At 42.0% G+C, this 15,399-nt stretch overlaps 1 protein-coding gene across 1 annotated transcript in view; it reads right to left on the bottom strand.

Annotated features, from left to right (window-relative positions):
- The window catches only part of LOC124621945 (nischarin), a 72,265-nt gene that overhangs the window by 20,934 nt on the left and 35,932 nt on the right, over positions 1–15,399 (bottom strand). The window contains exon 5 of the mRNA XM_047147459.1: positions 8,313–8,560. Coding sequence (XP_047003415.1) covers positions 8,352–8,560 — 209 coding nt within the window. The 3' untranslated portion in view covers positions 8,313–8,351. The remainder of the gene's footprint in view (positions 1–8,312; positions 8,561–15,399) is intronic.

The raw sequence follows: 15,399 nt of genomic DNA on the forward strand, positions 1-15,399 counted from the left end.
ACTGAATGCCTCAGAAGGGCAGAAAAGGCTGGACTGAGAGAAGCTGAGAAGTCTGTACACAAGATCATTCAGAAAATAATGGGTCCTAAGATAATATATGGACTGCAAGGAAGAGAAACAGTTGCACAGGTTAATACACAGCTGATGGAGTCAATAACGAAACAATGACTAGAGTTTTATGGACATATGTTGAGGATGTATGCAGCTCAACAAAGGGCCTAAAGTATCCTATAAATGGTTCGAGAAAGTAAGGAAGAATTTCAAGAGCATTGGACTGAACTAAGAGCAGAGCTCTGACTGCTGAAAGTACATGTCACTGATCAATAGCTTCAAGAACTTCCACAATGAGCAAAAGCAGAAGAGTAGCTGGACAGAAAAGAGAAACCAGGTAACCAGAAAGAAAGAATGCAATGCTTTTAATCTGCAAAAAGCTTCCATGTATGTCTCACTGTTATTTGTCATGATCTCTAATGGCTTTAAACAAGAGGAAAAAATGTTAATGAAACACTTGATGGATTTAATGTTCAACTTATTTGTGCTGGTTACATGAGCTGCACCAGTGCAACTCAAACTATAAGGCAAAATCAAACAATGGCATATCATCAATTATGAAAAGGATGGATTGCTACTCACTGTAAAGATGACACAGACAGGCACATCAAAACAACTGTTACACACTGATCTTTTGGCCAAAGCCTTCTTCAGAAAAGAAAATAAAACAAACACACATTCACAGAAGCAGGCAAACCTCAAGCACATGACAACTGTCTCCAGCCACTCTGGCCAGTCAAACTGTAAATAAGACAATATTCAGGACACAAATTATAATAACAACTCCATAAAACATTTTGAAATATAATGAAGAGAACTGATATCACAAAATCACTTGCAAAACATGCAAATGTAGAGCACCTCAAAATTAGATGATATTTATGGCCTATCTAACACTGTAATTAAAAAAGAAAGAAAGGAGGAAAGAAAGAGAGAGAGAGAGAGAGAGAGAGAGAGAGAGAGAGAGAGAGAGAGAGAGAGAGAGAGAGAGAGCGAGAGAGGGGGGGGGGGGGGGACTTGTAGCACAAAGCACACTCATTATGTGCACTTGCAAATGGAATCTTTTCTTCTGTTTAAAGCTGACACTGGTTACAATTTACACAAAAAGGTGACAAATCTTGCTCTAGAGACTGATGCCCCATTTTCTTAATATTAGTCCTATAGGTGGTACAGCACTACATGCACTTCCAAATCTATCATCATTTACAAGTAAATAGGAGTCTCAATTATGTTCAGTTGAGATTCAAAGCTGGGTTATCAGCTCTGAGGAGAGTTGAAAATATTATTTCCATCACACTTCCTTTGTATAAATCCAAACTATTTGACAATGCTACACTGATGAGCCTCAGTAAATTTACAACTGTCACCCATAGAATTCTGTTATAAAAAAAGCTCTCTTGCTATCATTTTCAAAGTTATCTAAGCATCAGGAAACAAATAGAACATTTTAATAGTAGCAGTCCAAATATTATAAGTGTCTTCATCCTTCTAGAAGAGACAAAGAAGCACTAAAGTAAAAAGAGTGAAGACTCCACACACTGCCTGATATAAGGTTAGGAGCAAAAAAATTGTAAATTAATCAGTCTATAATCATAAATATTTTCTTTAATCTATGCAGTAATGACAATGATAGTATCTCAGCTAAACTTCTTGGCATTCATGTTGATCAAAAACTGATGTGGGAACAATTACAACGTGGAAAAGTCAAATAAACTACATATTTTGTATGAATTTAGCCCAATTTACCTATTTGCTAAGCAAACATGGAACTAGTGTAAATGAAACTCTTATCATAGCTCTCTTAGACAGTCATCTAACCTATGGAGTACTGTTACTGCACCATCACAAGGGCCAAAAATAATTTTTATTAAGAAGGAGGAGGAGAAGGAGGAGGAAGAGGAGGCAGTCAGGTGTGTCTCTGAGATGACAAACAACAAATCCTGCAGACCATATTTTAACAAAACTACAAATACTATTACATCCCTTCATACAATTAGTTGTTTGTTCAATAACAACCCGCAGAAGATAAATACATAAGCATGACCCATTAAATGAAGATGACTGATTTCCTAATTGCAACTTATTTCCTAATTGCAAGACCATAAACCACTCAATATAGTTGGAAAAATAAAGATGATGAGACTTACCAAACAAAAGCGCTGGCAGGTCGATAGACACACAAATAAACACAAACATACACACAAAATTCAAGCTTTCACAACCAACGGTTGCTTCATCAGGAAAGAGGGAAGGAGAGGGAAAGACGAAAGGATGTGGGTTTTAAGGGAGAGGGTAAGGAATCATTCCAATCCCAGGAGCAGAAAGACTTACCTTAGGAGGAAAAAAGGAAAGGTATACACTCGCACACACACACATACCCATTCGCACATACACAGACACAAGCAGACATTTGTAAAGGCAAAGAGTTTGGGCAGAGATGTCAGTCGAGGCGGAAGTACAGAGGCAAAGATGTTGTTGAAAGACAGGTGAGGTATGAGCGGCGGCAACTTGAAATTGAAATTAGCGGAGGTTGAGGCCTGGCGATAATGAGAAGAGAGGACATACTGAAGGGCAAGTTCCCATCTCCGGAGTTCTGACAGGTTGGTGTTAGTGGGAAGTATCCAGATAACCCGGACGGCGTAACACTGTGCCAAGATGTGCTGGCCGTGCACCAAGGCATGTTTAGCCACAGGGTGATCCTCATTACCAACAAACACTGTCTGCCTGTGTCCATTCATGCGAATGGACAGTTTGTTGCTGGTCACTCCCACATAGAAAGCTTCACAGTGTAGGCAGGTCAGTTGGTAAATCACGTGGGTGCTTTCACACGTGGCTCTGCCTTTGATCCTGTACACCTTCCGGGTTACAGGACTGGAGTAGGTGGTGGTGGGAGGGTGCATGGGACAGGTTTTACACCGGGGGTGGTTACAAGGGTAGGAGCCAGAGGGTAGGGAAGGTGGTTTGGGGATTTCATAGGGATGAACTAAGAGGTTACGAAGGTTAGGTGGACGGCGGAAAGACACTCTTGGTGGAGTGCAGAGGATTTCATGAAAGATGGATCTCATTTCAGGGCAGGATTTGAGGAAGTCGTATCCCTGCTGGAGAGCCACATTCAGAGTCTGGGAGAGTCTGATCCAGTCCCGGAAAGTATCCTGTCACAAGTGAGGCACTTTTGGGGTTCTTCTGTGGGAGGTTCTGGGTTTGAGGGGATGAGGAAGTGGCTCTGGTTATTTGCTTCTGTACCAGGTCGGGAGGGTAGTTGTGGGATGCGAAAGCTGTTTTCAGGTTGTTGGTGTAATGGTTCAGGGATTCCGGGCTCGAGCAGATTCGTCTTCCACGAAGACCTAGGCTGTAGGGAAGGGACTGTTTGATGTGGAATGGGTGGCAGCTGTCATAATGGAGGTACTGTTGCTTGTTGGTGGGTTTGATGTGGACGGACGTGTGAAGCTGGCCATTGGACAGATGGAGGTCAACGTCAAGGAAAGTGGCATGGGATTTGGAGTAGGACCAGGTGAATCTGATGGAACCAAAGGAGATGAGGTTGGAGAGGAAATTCTGGAGTTGTTCTTCACCGTGAGTCCCGATCATGAAGATGTCATCAATAAATCTGTATCAAACTTTGGGTTGGCAGGCCTGGGTAACCAAGAACGCTTCCTCTAAGCGACCCATAAATAGGTTGGCGTACGAGGGGGCCATCCTGGTACCCATCGCTGTTCCCTTTAATTGTTGGTATGTCTGGCCTTCGAAAGTGAAGAAATTGTGGGTCAGGCTAAGGTAATGAGGAAAGAGGTTTTAGGTAGGGTGGCAGGTGATCGGCGTGAAAGGAAGTGCTCCATCGCAGTGAGGCCCTGGACGTGCGGAATATTTGTGTATAAGGAAGTGGCATCAATGGTTACAAGGATGGTTTCCGAGGGTAACAGATTGGGTAAGGATTCCAGGTGTTCGAGAAAGTGGTTGGTGTCTTTGATGAAGGATGGGAGACTGCATGTAATGGGTTGAAGGTGTTGATCTACGTAGGCAGAGATACGTTCTGTGGGGGCTTGGTAACCAGCTACAATGGGGCGGCCGGGATGATTGGGTTTGTGAATTTTAGGAAGAAGGTAGAAGGTAGGGGTGCGGGGTGTCAGTGGGGTCAGGAGGTTCATGGAGACAGGTGAAAGGTTTTGTAGGGGGCCTAAGGTTCTGAGGATTCCTTGAAGCTCCGCCTGGATATCAGGAATGGGAGTACCTTGGCAAACTTTGTATGTAGTGTTGTCTGAAAGCTGTCGCAGTCCCTCAGCAACATACTCTCGTCGATCAAGTACCACGGTCGTGGAACCCTTGTCCGCCAGAAGAATGACGATGGATCGGTCAGCCTTCAGATCACAGATAGCCTGGGCTTCAGCTGTGGTGATGTTGGGAGTAGGATTTAGGTTTTTCAAGAAGGATTGAGAGGCAAGGCTGGAAGTGAGAAATTCCTGGAAGGTTTGGAGAGGGTGATTTTGAGGAAGAGGAGGTGGGTCCCGCTGTGACGGAGGAAGGAACTGTTCCAGGCAGGGTTCAATTTGGATAGTGTCTTGGGGAGTTGGATCATTAGGAGTAGGATTAGGATTATTTTTCTTCGTGGCAAAGTGATATTTCCAGCTGAGAGTACGAGTGTAGGACAGTAAATCTTTGACGAGGGCTGTTTGGTTGAATCTGGGAGTAGTGCTGAAGGTGAGGCCTTTGGATAGTACAGAGGTTTTGGATTGGGAGAGAGGTTTGGAGGAAAGGTTAACTACTGAATTAGGGTGTTGTGGTTCCAGATTGTGTTGATTAGAATTTTGAGGTTTTGGGGGGAGTGGAGCTGGAAGTGGGAGATTGAGTAGATGGGAGAGACTGGGTCTGTGTGCAATGAGAGGAGGTTGAGGTTTGCTGGAAAGGTTGTGGAGGGTGAGTGAGTTGGCTTTCTGGAGGTGAGAAACCAGGAGATTGGATAGTTTTTTGAGGTGGAGGGTGGCATGCTGTTCTAATTTGCGGCTGGCCTGTAGGAGGATGCTCTGAACAGCTGGTGTGGATTTGGGAGAGGAAAGATTGAGGACTTTTATTAAGAATAGGAGTTGATGGGTGTGTTCATTGGCTGAGTTGATGTGTAGGTGAAGCATTAGGCGGGTGAGGGCTATGGATTGTTCAGTTTGGAACTGGTATAGGGACTGATGGAAAGAAGGGTTGCAGCCAGAGATGGGAACTTTAAGTGTGAGGCCTTTGGGGGTAATGCCAAATGTCAGACAAGCCTGAGTAAATAAAATATGGGAGAGTAATCAGGCTAGGGCGAAGGCATGTTTGTGGAGGGAATGTAAATAAAACTTAATGGGGTTGCCGCTGCTCATACCTCACCTGTCATTCAATAACATATTTGCCTCTGTACTTCCGCCTTGACTGACATCTCTGCCTTTACATATGTCTGCTTGTGTCTGTATATGTGTGGATGGATATGTGTGTGTGCGAGTGTATACCTGTCCCTTTTTCCCCCTAAGGTAAGTCTTTCCGCTCCTGGGATTGGAATGACTCCTTACCCTCTCCCTTAAAACCCACATCCTTTCATCTTTCCCTCTCCTTCCCTCTTTCCTGATGAAGCAACCGTGGGTTGCGAATGCTTGAATTTTGTGTGTCTGTTTGTGTTTGTTAGCGTCTCTATCAACATACCAATGCTTTCATTTGGTAAGTTACATCATCTTTGTTTTTAGATATATTTTTCCCACGTGGAATGTTTCCCTCTATTATGTGTGTGTGTGTGTGTGTGTGTGTGTGTGTGTGTGTGTGCGTGTGAGCGCACGCGCACACTTCCAAAAAAGGCCTTTTGGCCAAAAGCTCAATATGTATGGTAGTCTTTTTGTTATGCCTGTCTGTGACTCAACATCTCCTCTATATGGTGAGTAGCAATCTTTCCTTTTAATAATATTGTCATTATTCCAGCCCGGATTTTCCATTGTTCCAAATCAAGAGAGAATAATATTGTCCAACAATGTCTTCCAAAATAAGAACCCTCTACTGAACAAGCAAACTAGCTTCCACACTAAGAAAAGATTTGAAAAGACATTCATGTGGAGTGTCCTGACATATGGGTGTGAAACTTGAACATTAGCAAAGCAGGAGAAACCTTGCCTTGAGGCTGCAGAAATGTGTTTCTGGAGGAGAATTACAAGAACTAGCTTGAATGACAGAAAAATGAATGAAATAGTTCTACAGAATGGGGACAACTGAGAACATATTATTTAAAGAACATGAGTGAGATGGGATGTTCTTCATACATATAGGTGAGGAGGACAGCTGTAGAGAAGAAGCTGTAGAGAGGAAGCTATGACTTCCAAGAGAAGTCTTAGCCTTTTGAAAGAACAACCACCAATGCAAACATACAGTGTTTCACTAAATGTCTTTACAATCATTACACAAAAGTAGCTTAAACAAAGAGCATTTTGCACTGTAGAAGAATTTAAAATGTGATAAAAGTGTTATCAATTAAAGCTGCTGTAAGCAAAATATTTGTCAAGTAGTGCACAGTATCATTTTTTTTTTCTTTCTTTCTTAATGAGTGGACTGATGAGCAACGTACTATACCATTTGTGTCAGACATACGTATTTCAAGTCTATTACATTTGTGTATAACTTATTTACATTAATAAATTGCTAGCATAGCTACCGTATCACGCAGTACATCTTGTACTTATGTGTATATATAATGACAATGTTAATGCATGAAGATAGTAAGTGATGAACAAATAAATAAATAACTGACCACAACATCAAATTAAGCTGGAAGTCAGAATAATGGTAACATCCCACAACAAATGGCCTACGGGTTCTTCAACAGTATTTTGCCACTGTTGTGAAATTAAAAAGAGAGCATCAAGTAATCACTAAAAAGAGGAAATAAATACATTCCTATACACACACACACACACACACACACACAGCCTATGTCTGTGATTACAGTTTTTTGAGAAAAGTTAATAATCACTGGAAACAATAGTGTGATGAGCTGCAAAATACTAACACGAATTCTTTGCAGACAAATGGAAAAACTGGTAGAATCGACCTCGGGGAAGATCAGTTTGTATTCCGTAGAAATATTGGAACACATGAGGCAATACTGACCCTACAACTTATCTTAGAAAAGGCAAACCTACGTTTCTAGCATTTGTAGACTTGGAGAAAGCTTTTGACAATGTTGACTGGAATACTCTCTTTCAAATTCTAAAGGTGGCAGGGGGAAAATACAGGGAGCAAAAGGCTATTTACAATTTGTACAGAAACCAGATGGCAGTTATAAGAGTCGAGCCGCATGAAAGGGAAGCAGTGGTTGGGAAGGGTGTGAGACAGAGTTGTAGCCTCTCCCCAATGTTATTCAATCTGTATATTGAGCAAGCAGTAAAGGAAACAAAAGAAAAATTCGGAGTAGGTATTAAAATCCATGGAGAAGAAATAAAAACTTTGATGTCCACCGATGACATTGTAATTCTGTCAGAGACAGCAAAGGACTTAGAAGAGCAGCTGAACGGAATGGACGGTGTCTTGAAAGGAGGGTATAAGATGAACATCAACAAAAGCAAAACGAGGATAATGGAATATAGTCGAATTAAATCGGGTGATGCTGAGGGAATTAGATTAGGAAATGAGACACTTAAAGTAGTAAAGGAGTTTTGCTATTTGGGGAACAAAATAACTGATGATGGTCGAAGTACAGAAGATATAAAATGTAGACTGGCAATGGCAAGGAAAGCGTTTCTGAAGAAGAGAAATTTGTTAACATCGAGTATAGATTTAAGTGCCAGGAAGTCGTTTCTGAAAGTATTTGTATGAAGTGTAGCCATGTATGGAAGTGAAACATGGACGGTAAATAGTTTGGACAAGAAGAGAATAGAAGCTTTTGAAATGTAGTGCTACAGACGAATGCTGAAGATTAGATGGGTAGATCACATAACTAATGATGAAGTATTGAATAGAATTGGCGAGAAGAGGAGTTTGTGGCACAACTTGACAAAAATAAGGGACCGGTTGGTAGGACATGTTATGAGGCATCAAGGTATCACAAATGTAGCATTGGAGGGCAGCGTGGAGGGTAAAAATCGTAGAGGGAGACCAAGAGATGAATACACTAAGCAGATTCAGAAGGATGTAGGTTGCAATAAGTACTGGGAGATGAAGAGGCTTGCACAGGATAGGGTAGCATGGAGAGCTGCATCAAACCAGTCTTAGGACTGAAGACCACAACAACAACAAAAGCATAATCAGCAAATACTCACCTTTTTCCAATAAAATTCTGCATCATACTGTCTGAATCACTATGGAGAATTTGGGAAACAAGGTAACTCTCTGATGCAGAGTGTTGGTGTGCGTCCCTCTTTCACAATCCGCAGAGCTTGTAATACTGCAGCTGTATCCAATTCCTTTGATGTTGCTTTCTCATTATCAAGGCACAATTCACACGCTCGGCTACCAAACTGCTCGAACACCCGAACTCGGTAGTCTACCTCTATAGATACAGGATTGCCTGAAACAAGTTATTACTTTTCAGTTTACTGAACAGACTGTTCAATTACAACAAACAGGTTATTATTTTACTACTGCAGTTGTTCTCATAAGGAAGGGGAAAAAAACACTTAAGTTGCTATGCTACAAAGTTGGCTACTACAATACAGTACATGTAGCACTACCTTCTCTATTAATTCAATAAGTAACGCAACATATTTTTTATTTCAGCTAATTTCAGTTGAAAAAATTGCAGAATTTGTTGTGAGACATCATGGAATATTCCTGTTTCAATCCCTACAGTTTTATGACATTCCAGTAGGTGACAACACTATATGTAGCCTTCAAAATGATGTTCCAAGCAGAGTATCATTTTGAGTTTCTTTTGACAGAAGGTCAGAGCATCACAGATATTCATAGGCTCTTGCAAAATTTCTATGGAGACCTGGCAGTGAACAAATGCGTCACTGGACAAGGTGTTTGTCATCACTGCAACAAGGTTGCGCAAACCTTTTTGATCTCCTGCGTGCCAACCAGCTGCACACAGCTGTGACTCCTGCAATGTTGGAATGAGCGGCCACACTCATTTGAGGTGACTGATGGATTACAATAAAACACCTTGCTGCCCAACTGAATGTGTCTGTAGGTATGCTGACACATTTGTCCACTGGTTGGGGTATTCAAAGGTGTGTGCCCACTGTGTAACAGAAGACAATATGATACAACAGCAACAAATTTTTAGCTTTACTAATTGTATTTTGCAGACATTAAACTATATGTACATTAAATGTGTCTCATTATGAACCTAAACTTTAATTCATGTTCTTTAACAATATGCATTCAAATGTTTTGATCTGCATCAATATCTGTACTGTGCAAACCACAGTGAAGTGCGTGGCCGAGAGTAGTTCCACTTTTAGAAATTATTAGGAACTTTTCCCAATCCATTGATATAAGGTGTGTGGGGAGAATGATTGCTTACACACCTCTGTGACACTGTAATTAGTCTAATTTTGTCCTTTCAATCACCACGGGAACCATTCCTAGGTAGTTGCAGCATACTCCTAGAATCCTCACTTAAAGCTGGTTCTCAAGACTTTCTACTAGGCTTTCAGAGCAGAGTTAGCATCTATCTTCACACTTCTGCCAGTTCAGTTCTTTCAGCATCATCCTCACACTCTCTCACATCTTAAACAAACCTGTGACCATCCAGCACATCTTGTTCATACCCCTGATAGTCCTATCTGGTAAGGGCCTCACACTTTGACCAATATTCGAAGGCGCTGTATGAGAGTTTTGTTCGCAATCTCCTTTGTAAACTAATTGCATGAACTGCAGTCTACCACCAGCTTTACCTAAGACTGAGTCTATGTGAATATTCTCTTTCACATCTTTACAAATTTTTACGCCCAAGTATTTATATAAGTTGGCCAATTCCAACTGTACCCCATACAGTACTATGTTTGCTTGTTTTGTGAAATGTAAACTTTTTCATTTCTCAACATTTAATGCTAGCTGCCAATCTTTGTACCAGTTCAAAATTCTGTTAAATCTGAATGGATATTTCCACAGCTTTGCTTTTTTCAGATAGTATTTTATTATAGATCACTGAATTATTTGTGAAAAATCTGAGGTTAATATCAATATTGTCTGCAAGGTCATCAATAAACAACATGAATAGGATCCCAACGCACTTCCTTGGGGCATACTTGAAGTTACTTCTATATCTGTTGATGTCTCTCCATCCACGAAACATGCTATGTCCTCCCTACCAAGAAATCTTCAATCCTGTTACCAATTTCACTTGATACCTATTATTAACATATTGTCGGCAGAAAGAGTATGTGTGGGATTGAGTCACTGGATTGTCAGAAATTAAGAAATACTACATCTATCTGGTTGCTCTGATTCATGACTTTCAGTATGTTATATGAAAAAGTGAGAGTTGGATTCCACATAGTTGATGTTTTCAAAATCCATGGTGACTGGTATGGAGGAGGTCATTCTGTTCAAGATATCTCATTATATGTGAGCTCAGAATAAGTTCTATGATCCTACAACAAATGAATGTCAAGGATATTGGATGGTAGTTTCATGGGCCACTTCTGCTGCCCTTCTTGTTATATGTCAGACCTGTGCTTTCTTCCATTCACTGGGCACACTTTTTGTTCGAGAGATCCTAGGTGCATTATGATTAAAAGAGGGGCTAGCTAAGCTGCTAAGTCAATATACAACCTGATAGATTCCACCTGGGGTTGAAGCTGTGTTCCATTTAAATGATATTTATTTCACTCATCTTTACAGTTAAATCTTTGTCTTGCAGTGACTGCCACTGGAGTTTGTTGAGCATCTCAGTAACACACTCATACCTACTAAACAATCCTTAGATGAAACGTGCTGCTCTTCATCAGATCTGCTCTATCTCTTCTATTAATACAACCAGTTAAGGACACAACAAAAAAATGGTTCAAATGGCTCTAAGCACTAAGGGACTTAACATCTGAGGTCACTAGTCCCCTAGACTTAGAACTACTTAAACCTAACTAACCTAAGGACATCACACACATCCATGCCCGAGGCAGGATTCGAACCTGCAACCACAGCAGTGCGGTTCCGGATGAAGCGCCTCGAACCACTCAGCTACAGCGGCCGGCAAGGGCACCACACACAAGTAATATTCAAAACTGGTCGAACAAGTGTTGCGTAAGTCACTTCCTTTGTGGATGAATTACATTTCCTTAACATTCTTACAATCAGCTTAAGACTGGCATGTTCTTTTCCTGCAATTTGTTTTATGTGGTCACTTGGATCTTTCCATCTATTTATCTACAGTACATCACATTACATCATTTACTTTCAGGGTCAGTACCAGTCCCTGCACCAATCACCAATTCTCTAAAGGTCTTCCTGCATTTCACTACAGTCTTCTGGTACTGCAACCTTCCTACTGACAACATATTCCTCTGCAAAAAGCCTCATCAAGCTTCCGATGTTATCCATTTGATTATTTATACATAATGTAAACAGTAATAGCTCTACAATACCCATGAAATTACTTTTACATGTGTTGATTTCACCCCACTGAGAACAGCAATAAAGTACAGGGTTGTCGCATTAAATATCCAATAACATAAGATGTAATAACTTGGGACACAACTGAGCTATTTATTGCAGTTTGTTTCTGCAAGTATGGCGACTCAAAATGTTTTGTGTGTGTGTGTGTGGGTGGGTGGGTGGGTGTGTGTTTGAAGCAATTAGTATTGCGTGGTCTGGAGATACTTTTTCAATATTTCTTGATAAACCAGAATGTAAAATATTTGCCAGATACTGATCAGCCAATCAAAGGTAAGTAAGAGCACTGATAGACTCTGAGAGACAATGGCATAATTATGCTCTTCAATTACTAGCTTTCGTAGCAGGCTTCTGTTCTGTTCCTGTTCATCATAAACTGTAGATGTATACGTAAAAACCTGGTATTATATTTATGAAAGTTTATTTGAATAATCACCAGTTTAAGTAAAAAAAAAAAAAACTCCACATTTATCATTATTTATGGAAGCCTAATATGACATTCTCCTGGACCAACATTATCATCATTTATACAAGATGGATACAGACAGCAGTGACGAACTTTGCAGCAGCACATTACAAAAATGGAGGTAGGTGAACATGACCTTTTCTTCCTTTGTGACAGCCATTTTCACTTTTTCTAATTTGATCATTTGGGCGCGACACTAATACATGCGATCTTCATCTTTTCTCTTTTTTTAATGAAATCTGATTCCTTTTGTTATAATTTTTGTCTGACTCTTATTTCCACCATAACCAATATTCTTCGCAACTGGGCCACAAAGAAAGATAAATCTACAAAAATGTGTGTGTCTATCTCTCCCGTACACACTCCTGGAAATTGAAATAAGAACACCGTGAATTCATTGTCCCAGGAAGGGGAAACTTTATTGACACATTCCTGGGGTCAGATACATCACATGATCACACTGACAGAACCACAGGCACATAGACACAGGCAACAGAGCATGCACAATGTCGGCACTAGTACAGTGTATATCCACCTTTCGCAGCAATGCAGGCTGCTATTCTCCCATGGAGACGATCGTAGAGGTGCTGGATGTAGTCCTGTGGAACGGCTTGCCATGCCATTTCCACCTGGCGCCTCAGTTGGACTAGTGTTCGTGCTGGACGTGCAGACCGCGTGAGACGACGCTTCATCCAGTCCCAAACATGCTCAATGGGGGACAGATCCGGAGGTCTTGCTGGCCAGGGTAGTTGACTTACACCTTCTAGAGCACGTTGGGTGGCACGGGATACATGCAGACGTGCATTGTCCTGTTGGAACAGCAAGTTCCCTTGCCGGCCTAGGAATGGTAGAACGATGGGTTCGATGACGGTTTGGATGTACCGTGCACTATTCAGTGTCCCCTCGACGATCACCAGTGGTGTACGGCCAGTGTAGGAGATCGCTCCCCACACCATGATGCCGGGTGTTGGCCCTGTGTGCCTCGGTCGTATGCAGTCCTGATTGTGGCGCTCACCTGCACGGCGCCAAACACGCATACGACCATCATTGGCACCAAGGCAGAAGCGACTCTCATCGCTGAAGACGACACGTCTCCATTCGTCCCTCCATTCACGCCTGTCGCGACACCACTGGAGGCGGGCTGCACGATGTTGGGGTGTGAGCGGAAGACGGCCTAACGGTGTGCGGGACCGTAGCCCAGCTTCATGGAGACGGTTGCGAATGGTCCTCGCCGATACCCCAGGAGCAACAGTGTCCCTAATTTGCTGGGAAGTGGCGGTGCGGTCCCCTACGGCACTGCGTAGGATCCTACGGTCTTGGCGTGCATCCGTGCGTCGCTGCGGTCCGGTCCCAGGTCGACGGGCACATGCACCTTCCGCCGACCACTGGCTACAACATCGATGTACTGTGGAGACCTCACGCCCCACGTGTTGAGCAATTCGGCGGTACGTCCACCCGGCCTCCCGCATGCCCACTATACGCCCTCGCTCAAAGTCCGTCAACTGCACATACGGTTCACGTCCACGCTGTCGCGGCATGCTACCAGTGTTAAAGACTGCGATGGAGCTCCGTATGTCACGGCAGACTGGCTGACACTGATGGCGGCGGTGCACAAATGCTGCGCAGCTAGCGCCATTCGACGGCCAACACCGCGGTTCCTGGTGTGTCCGCTGTGCCGTGCGTGTGATCATTGCTTGTACAGCCCTCTCGCAGTGTCTGGAGCAAGTATGGTGGGTCTGACACACCGGTGTCAATGTGTTCTTTTTTCCATTTCCAGGAGTGTATTCGTCATATGTGATTGACTTTTATAGTAATATGAATTTATTACCATCGCCCCCAAATGTAATAGTTATTAGACAGCCCACTCACTCGTGAAAGTACGCGCCTTTCCTCATTGTTGCAGCCAGTCTAGTGTTGAATGTTACTTATATTTCCATAATATTCAGTGGCCTAGTTTCAACTTGTGTATATTGCTACTGTTGCAATGTTGCTTCACAGTGAGACTTATTACGCGACTTTACAATTAAACCCATTTTCGAAATTACTGCACCAGCTTGTAAAATAATCAGAAAGATTAAAAAACAATGAAGAAGGTGAATTACAGTGTGAATGTGTGCAACTGTTTTGTTCACATAAATGCACATCAATAGCCTTGTGGACTCCATATAAGAAAGTGTTCTGTGTGCTTTCTCTCACACACACGTTGGAGCTGTGCGCTATGCTGCAACTTCATCATGATATGATCTTTCAACAACATGGTGCACTACACCATTTTGTGGACTGTGTGAGGAATCATGAGTTTCCAGATCGCTGGAATTGCTTGGCCCCAAGAAGTCCAGACATCACACTACTAGATTTTTTCTGTGAGGGTTTATCAACAATCAAGTTGTACCATCATGTTCATGCAGCTATCGCAAATTTTAAATTTCCAGTACTGCAAGACACTTGGAAAGTAATAAAATACAGATCAGGTGTCTGTCACACCACTAATGGTGCGCATATTGAGGTGTATTGTGTGTGTAAAAAGACACACTGAGTAACCTTATTCATGGAATCATACCATCAATAAATATCTCAATTACTTCTCAAGGTATTATATTACGGACATGGACATCCTGTACAAAAATGCAGAAAATGAAACATGCAAAAGAGAATACAGATGTACAGAAACTGAAACTGACAATAAGTGCAAAATGTCAAAGCAGGAATAGCTAAAGGAGAACTACATAGATGTTGAAGTACGCACGACTAGGAGAGAGATAGATGCAGCTTATAGGAAAATTAAAGAGACCTTTACAGAAAAGAGAAGTACCCCTATGAACATTAAGAGCTCAGACAGCAAGCCCATAAAAGCAAAGGGAGACAGGCTGAAAGGTGGAAGCAATATGTAGGTGGTCTGTATAAAGAAAACGAACTTGAAGATAATACATGAAGGTGAGAGGGGGAGCGCGATACTGTGAGAAGAATTTGAGAGAGCTCTGAAAGGCCTATGTCAAAACAAATGTCCTTGGAGGAGACACATTCCCTCAGAAGTACTGAGATTCCTGGGAGAACCAGTCAGATGAAACTATTCCGCAGTGTATGAAAGATAGATAAGATGTGTGAAATACCTCCAGACTTAAAGAAGAATGCAATATTTTTTTTATTACATCTGAGACAGGTGCAGACAGGTATGAATCATCAGTTTAATAAATCATGATTGCAAAATAAAGACACTAATTATTTACAGAATAAAGGAAAAGCCGGCAGAAGCCAACATAATGGAAGATCAATTTGTGTTCCCGAGAAATGTAGGAATATGCGAGACCATACTGACCCTATGA

This window comes from Schistocerca americana, chromosome 7 (genome assembly GCF_021461395.2).
Source record: "Schistocerca americana isolate TAMUIC-IGC-003095 chromosome 7, iqSchAmer2.1, whole genome shotgun sequence".
Classification (NCBI taxonomy): Eukaryota; Metazoa; Arthropoda; class Insecta; order Orthoptera; family Acrididae; genus Schistocerca; species Schistocerca americana.